The sequence below is a fragment of the Nothoprocta perdicaria genome, unplaced genomic scaffold, assembly GCF_003342845.1.
Source record: "Nothoprocta perdicaria isolate Ctin4 unplaced genomic scaffold, notPer1 scaffold_11, whole genome shotgun sequence".
Classification (NCBI taxonomy): domain Eukaryota; kingdom Metazoa; phylum Chordata; class Aves; order Tinamiformes; family Tinamidae; genus Nothoprocta; species Nothoprocta perdicaria.
This window is the reverse complement of record NW_020454205.1, coordinates 2,928,810-2,936,260: the sequence shown is the minus strand read 5'-3', so window position 1 is coordinate 2,936,260 and position 7,451 is coordinate 2,928,810. Positions and strand designations below refer to the sequence as shown.

General features: G+C 42.6%; 1 protein-coding gene across 1 annotated transcript in view; it reads right to left on the bottom strand.

Annotated features, from left to right (window-relative positions):
- Positions 1-1,190: 1,190 nt before the first annotated feature.
- WDR12 (WD repeat domain 12) overlaps positions 1,191-7,451 on the bottom strand; it is an 8,290-nt gene continuing 2,029 nt past the window's right edge. The window contains exons 2-12 of the mRNA XM_026048309.1: positions 7,265-7,441; positions 7,037-7,143; positions 6,106-6,221; positions 5,569-5,723; positions 4,834-4,879; positions 4,393-4,478; positions 4,072-4,212; positions 3,857-3,962; positions 2,953-3,085; positions 2,047-2,119; positions 1,191-1,652 (exon numbers count right to left, since the gene is read on the bottom strand). Coding sequence (XP_025904094.1) covers positions 1,575-1,652; positions 2,047-2,119; positions 2,953-3,085; positions 3,857-3,962; positions 4,072-4,212; positions 4,393-4,478; positions 4,834-4,879; positions 5,569-5,723; positions 6,106-6,221; positions 7,037-7,143; positions 7,265-7,441 — 1,218 coding nt within the window. The 3' untranslated portion in view covers positions 1,191-1,574. The remainder of the gene's footprint in view (positions 1,653-2,046; positions 2,120-2,952; positions 3,086-3,856; positions 3,963-4,071; positions 4,213-4,392; positions 4,479-4,833; positions 4,880-5,568; positions 5,724-6,105; positions 6,222-7,036; positions 7,144-7,264; positions 7,442-7,451) is intronic.

The window sequence follows — 7,451 nt, the reverse complement described above, 5'->3', positions numbered from 1 at the left end:
GGGTCAAAAGGCTCAAGCTGCCCCAGGTTGAGATCCCTGTGGGCAGCGCCGTGTATGGAGCTCGCRGGCTCCTCTGGTGCAGGGGCTGCAGGTTTGTGGGTGCTACCGTGGGGAGCYGCATTGCACTGTTGTACTGCATTGTACTGGGGAACCACTGGGACAAGGTTTTGTTGTGACACTTTCACTGGGACAGCTACAGGTTCTTTCCCATGTTTTTAATTCGATGTCTTAGTTGTGAGGAGGCTGAGAAGTTTAAAGAAGAACAAACAAAATGCCACGGAGGCAGAAAGGGCAACGCTCTGCCAAGCCTGGCCGGCAGCCATCCAGAAGCAGAGATGAAAAGTCTCAACACAAAAGAAGGCTCAAAGAGACAGCTGGGGCAAAAAGAGGCGCGTGAGTGGAAAAAGAGAGTGATCAGAGACCAAGCAGGTGAGCCCCTTTTGTAAATTAACTCTCCTGACGTGTGCCTGAATGAATGATGTGCGAACTGTATTCAGAGTAGTGTATGCCTAGCACAAGCTCATTGCTTAAGCCAGGTATTAGGATACAGTAAACAAAACCAATTAATTGCAAAGTTTTTCAAAAAAAACAAAGCAGGTGCTTCTCTTCCTTTCTCTCTCCTCCCAGTTGTAGTTGTATTTACTACAACTGACTAGTGGGTAGGTCCAATGGATTCAATGTTTGAAGCAATTAATGCCATTTAGACTTAAGTCTAAGTCTAAATAAAATGTTTCTAAACTACATTGATGCAAGTGAGCTAAGGCTCAAATGACCAATAACAATCTGTAGCAGTCTCACTAGGGGTTGCAGTTTTCAAAGGGACTGAACATCTCGTTTTGTGAAGAAGTACTGGCATGTTATCTTTTTACAAGGAAGGTATCGCTTTAGTCCTACTACAATAGACTATGTCCTGTGGAACAAGTTAGGGAYATATTTATAAAGCACACTTGCTCAGAAGTTAGGGCTGTACATTAGAAAAGAGATCTTTCCACTTCCCAGAGAGCGTCAAATTCCTTTATAAGTACATTTACATCACAAACAAAAGTCTTATCCCCAACAGCAGGACCAGACTTGTCAGTTAAGGACCTCATCTRAAGAACTGGCAACAGTCACACTGAAATGAGTGGCACAAGTCTTAACTGCTATCTGAAGTGAGACACTAAAGCAATGAACTATAGACAAAAGTTTTATTTTAAGGAAAAAGGGGTAAACTTAAAAAATAATTTAGTCCAGTGAGTAATTTTTCTGCAAGTATCAGAAACAGCTGACTGCTAATACATTGCAGTAGGTATTGTACAGTCTTCTTACAAGAGAAAAGATGTTAATTCAATGCCATGTTCTCTCATCAAAAAGAGAGGGAACATCCTTTGATTCTTATTTCACACAAACCCTGTTCAAAGCTGCTTGTTGCCCTTCCTCCCTTTTATAAAGATGGATAGAGGTTACTAATACAAAAAAAAAAGTTCTCTGCTACAAGAAACTGTTGTCTTCAGATGGCGGTTGTAGAGGGATGCCAACAAAGAGGGACTGCTGCAAAATRTATTTTGCCACAGAAATCTTGTGGCTGTTGACCTTCATGCTCCAACATCCGAGGTTACGGCTGGGTATTTGTAGCAGTACAGTTTGTTGTCTGCGCCACCACTCAGGAGCAACTGAAAGGAGAAACAAACTGCGGTAAGTAACAAAACTAAGCAAAATACCCAAATTTTCCAGTTGAAAACACAATATCCTATTGAGAACATATATTTCTCAAAAGGGTATTCTGCTGTTCTCACATCCTTCCCTGCTTGGAATGTTGGTGTAATGTCCAATTAATGCTATGGAACTTAACCCCCCACCATCCTTCATAGCATGATGATATGGGAAGTGCTGCAATGTAACTCAATGCAGCACAGTAACTCCTTCTCTTACCCAGTATCAAAGCACAGTAAAACCTCCTGCTCTTTTCCACATTTAACCATAAAGGAAAAATGCTTTGTAACTGCTGTCGGCCTCTTCCTAACCACTCTGTGTGTACATGGGGCATCTTGCCCCTGAGGTTCTTACCCCTGCTTCTGTCCAGTCCACACACAAAACCTTGTCTTCATGGGCAGCCAAGTCATACAGCGGAGCTTTGCAACTGGTAAAACAAAGACATTTACTGTCACACAGCTGAAGTTATGTGAGCAGTTACTGTATGCAAAAGTGATCCCAGGAAGAAATACTGGCAGGATGCTCTAACAGATGTGGTCTAGTAGTTACAAATGCTTTCACACAGCGCAGATAGCCACCATCTTTGTGTTTTTATTGCTTTCTCCAGAGATCTTCACATCAGTTTTAACATCTACRTCTCCAAAAGGAAAAGTGGCAATACTTTTTCATCTGCTTGCAAATGGCTTKAATGGGATGAAGTTTAAGGAGTTCATGTTTTGTTGTTGGTGGTTTTGTTTTTGTTTGCAATTTATTATACAGTTTTCTCCTGTTTCGATACTGCTTGACTGTATTCTCCAGAGAAAGCATTTACCTCTTGCAAATGCACTCTCGTTCTCTCCTTGGAGATTTGTAATGAAAGCTCTGAAAAGGGGAGCAAGTAAAACTTCACATCATTAATCTCTTTTTTTAGATATGTTTTGCCTCTGCTGTTCTTATTTCTAGTAGCAATGTTGTTATTGCTGCCTTTTGCATTTCAATCRCTTTTATTTTTAATGACAGATAAGTCTTGTGCTGGACCATCATATAGCTCTTAAAGTTGTTAAGCCATTGTTAAGTCTGGTAGGGCACAAGTATTTTTTTTCTCCCATTCCTAATATGTTTGACTCCTAAATACTAAAGGATTTTCAGAAACACTGAGGCTGTTCTTTCTCATTTCTTTCTCTCTGTTTACTTTTCAGGCTGTTTTTCCTGTTTCGCTAGGTTAAATGGCTATATAAGCTCACATGCCTTTAAAGAGCAAGGAATGCATGTTTGTTTTACCTCCTTGTGTCCCAAAGCTTCACAATGTTGTCCAGAGAACCTGAAATCAGTTGATGCTCATGGGTGGGGGACCACTTCACAGCTGTCACCCAGCCTGTGTGAGAAGTCAGGGACAGGAGAACCAAGGAGCCATCTGGACAGAAGAAGAAAAATGTCACTCAGCAGCTGTCACCTGAAGCATTGCCTTTCACACTGTGTACAAAATCCAGTGAGGAAAAGCAGTAAGAGCCACACCTAGGGCTTCAAGATAGGAGTTTCTTCCCCATTATTCTGTAATTCCAATTTTAAAAACAAAAGTAAATTTTGGAGAGAGCAAATACTGCTATACAATTTCTGGTCAAAGGAAAAACAAACCACAAAACACACAAAAAAACCCCACTAAACTCTCTTTACAATCTGCTCTTTTTTTTTTTTTGCGAGGAGGAGGGCCTGAGGGCTTTTAAACCCTGAATCACATTTATAGAAGCTAAACAAGTATAAATGTATGAAATAAATCAGGTAGGCTGTGATAAGGGTTTAGCCACCTTGTCAGACATGGCAACATTACCTGAGAAAATTGGCTACTTTTTCACTTTAGTGATCATCTCCCCGATTCAAACTTAGCTGTGGCAGCGAGCTCACCAAAATAAAACGAAACCAAAGGAAGCAAGTATAGCTTTAGGTATTTAACTTCACAATTGAAGTTAATCACAAACCAAATATTCAATTGTGCCAAATTCATTTTCCAAATTGTAGGTATCAAATTGAAGAAGTCTTGCATCAGATGATGGAAAACAGAAGCAATGTTTATGTTACATCTACGCTCCCACATGGCACCAGAAAACAGTCTGTGAGATTGTCCTGCACCAAGGAGAAGCTCCAGTTCTGATGAAACAGGTCTGTGCACAAGCCTGTGCCAGCTCACCTTTGCTGCGAGGGTCCCACAGTCGAATGTGTCTGTCGGTGCTCCCAGATGCTAAGCGGCGACACAGCGGTGAGTAGGAGATAGAATTAAACACCTTGTTTCCTGTCTGTCAAAAAAGAAAGAAAACGGAGTAATTCGAAGAAAGGAGCTCCTGTCTTTGGCTCTGTACAAGTATTTAATGTGGACAACCCTTAAGTTGCCTATAGTGATCTCACCAAAGTTGATTTGAGACCTCCTGTCTCGGCATCCCACAGTTTGATGGTGTGGTCCCAGGATGCGCTGCAGATTTCTTCAGCATCTGACCACAGCACAGAAGAGATGGCTTCTGTGTGGCCAGACAGGGTGGTGAGGGGGGTCTGCAAGTCAAGGGGGAAAAGAGACTGGAATGAGTATGGCAGACCAAGCTATTGTTTCAGTGAATAAGCATGTCGGCCTCAGGCACATCACCAGAAGTTTCCATTTTTAACAAAGTGAAATTATTTTACATGGCCACAATTTTAAAAGGAAATTGTGGGCAAATCTGGACCTCATTTTACCCTTGTGAGTCCCAACTGTTCAGTTTTCTGCTTTTTCCGTGGTCTGTTAGCTGCCTCTTCCATTTCATCCTCTTCATCTGTAGGTACTATGACAGGAGACAAACTCTGTTTAGAGACTTTTGAAATAGATTTTCATATGATAAAACATATGAAATAGACACAAACTTCTGAGTGTTCTGAATAACATAAATGGCAGCAGGTAATCATCAATCATATCTGAAAATTGTGTTTGCAAACAGAAAACAGAACTTGAGAGTCATATATAGTCTTGCAAAGCTGSTATAAAAAATGGCTGTAGCTTGCCTTCAGTGTTGTTGCATATGCCAGTTTTCCTTAAAGACAAAAATGTTCTGATATCTATCATTGTCATGATATCTATTATTATCTATCACCACCTTGAAGTTCTCCAAAGCCCATAATCCCAGTTTATACTTATCTTACCTGCAGACCAGATCTTTAACATCTTATCCCAAGATCCACTGCAGAACTGTATGAACAGAAACATTGTATTAAAAGCTAATCAAGACCTTYTAAGCTGTATCAAGCAGCGCATGCTGCTTGAAAAAATAGCCAATGCTTTCTAACACAKGAACAACAGCACTGGAATCCTGAAAATGGAATTTTTGGTATATATTTTTTTGCTTGCAGAAAAAAAAAATCTACAAAAGATATCTTTATTTCCTTCTGCCCCAAAATGTTTTATTTTAACCTGTTTGACAAAGTGAAGCAGTGAATGGTGACTCCCCCTTCAGTATTTATGCACTTACTGTTAAATTCACAGATAAAAGCAAAGAAACTTTTCTGCCACCTCACTTCAGGTATCTTTTCACAGGTAATATTATTTGTGAATTTAGGGGTAATTTGAAAACAGTTCATTGCAACCTATACTCAAATTTATGCTACCTGCAACATTTACTTAAACTTCCAGCTTTGCTCTCAGAAGTCAAAAGCAAAACTTTTACAAGCTCTGTGCTGTGTGAAGTCACACTCAGCTTTTTGCAGTACTGGAGGTGCAGTATTTAAAAAGATTGTCTCGTACTGATGTAACTAACAACTGTAATCCTTAATAACCATCATTTGTAACAATACCAGAAATGTGTATCCCAAAATATGGTTTCTGGGATACAGGCTGTTAATATCCCCAGAGATGAAGATCTCCCTCTGCAAGTCACTCACTTTAGTTCTTGTGCTGTCAACTGCAATGGTGTCCACRCTGCCGGCGTGGCCCCGGCAGCAGTGCAGGGCCTTCACCTTGTTCCTCTCCACGTTCCACTCCCACAGCAGGACAGTTTGGTCCATGGACGCACTGAGTAACAGGCACGACAAGCTGTCTGAGGAACAAAGAAGTCACGTTCACACTCAGCTCCACGTCCCAGAGCCTTTCGAGYAAGTATTCCAGTCACAGAAGAAACAGATACAGAATCCCATATATTCTCATTTGCACTATATTATCCTGCAAATGCAATGAATGTTTATTGAATGTTTAAATGCAATGAATGTTTAAAAATGCAATATGTTTAACAGTTGCTAATGAAGTCTGGTTAGAGACARTGTGCATGTTCATCACTGCCAAGGGAACTTTCTTTAAATGCAGTTATTTCTGACAGGCTAATAAATCCTAACATTTGGACAGATTACTCAATATTCTTTGGTTGAGGAAAATTGATGTTTCTCTCTCAATGAATCAAAGGATTATTAATAAGATATACTGACCTTGTTTTATCCATGCCACGTCCTTCACTACTTCTGTGTGCCCAGCTATTGTCATAATGGATTTTCCTTCCAAAGACCAGATTCGGGCAGTCTGGTCATAGGAGCCAGTTAATATCCTACAAGGTACAGAAGTTGAAACATTCTTGCCCTTAAAACAAATGTTTTATAAAAACAAACAAACAAACTTGTCTATCAGAAATGTAGGTAAACATTAATGTAGTGACTAGTTAGCTGAAATGAATGTTTTTTCTTGTATAAAAGTTTGAGTTGTGGAAAGTAAATGCATTTTTGTTACAGAGTGAGGGTTTGAGAATGTCTACAACTGCCAGGCTGGGAGCACAGGGGAAACAGGAAAGGCAGTGAAAGAAGACTACTATGTCTGCTGATAGGTAAGACTGATCTTACTGGATTTCATATGTTGTTTAAAATTTAAAAAGGCTGATGAAAGACTGTGAGCAATAACTTAGTTAACARTATGGTACGAGAGGATCTCAAAGCATTTTCAAACCATTCCATAGCATAGAAAAGCTGCCTGAGTGGACAATAAATTTGGAATTACAGTAGAAAGAGGCAACTAAAAGTACTGCATTTTTTTGTTTGGTTGTTTTTTTAAAAGAGCACAAAAGTTCTGCAGATTTATTTGCTGTTGCATCACTGTCACATCTGAAGTGAAGTTTGCTTAAGACAAGTGGAAAGAAAGAAATCATTGCTGTCCTTTGAGGGGCAGCGCGGGGAGCAGCCCTGCTCTTGAACGTTTGTATCGGAGCCACAGCATCTGCTGCGACCCTGGGTGTTTTTCCCTTGTGTTCCAGTCGGCACACAACAGAGATCTGTAAGGGCAGCTCGGTGGGAGCGGGAGCAGGGCGGCAGCGGCTGACGGAGCGAGGACGAGGAGGGAGCGGGGGCTCCGCGGCAGCCCCGGCCACGGTACCATTCCTCRGCGGCCTGCACGGCGCTGATCCAGTCGTCGTGCAAGATGCACTCCTGCGGCTGGGGCGCCACGTACTTCTCCACGTACTCGATTTCCACCACTTCTTCCTGCGCAGGGACGCGGGGCTCAGCGCGGGTGCGGGGGAGGGCGAGGGCTGCTTGCGGCGCTGCAGAGGCCGGGCCCGGGGCGCGGCGCCGCGCGGGCCGGGCCGAACCGGGCCGCACTCACCGTGGGGATGTTCTCGGCCTCCATGTGCGTGGCCAGCGGCAGGCGCAGGAACTGCCCGCGCACGAGGAAGTCGAACTCCACATGCTGRTGCTGGGCTGCAAGGGAGCGGGGCAGCGCGATGGGCCGCGGGCGGCACCGGGCCCGGCACCGGGCCGGGCGCGCGGCCGCCGCCAGCACCTACCGTGGC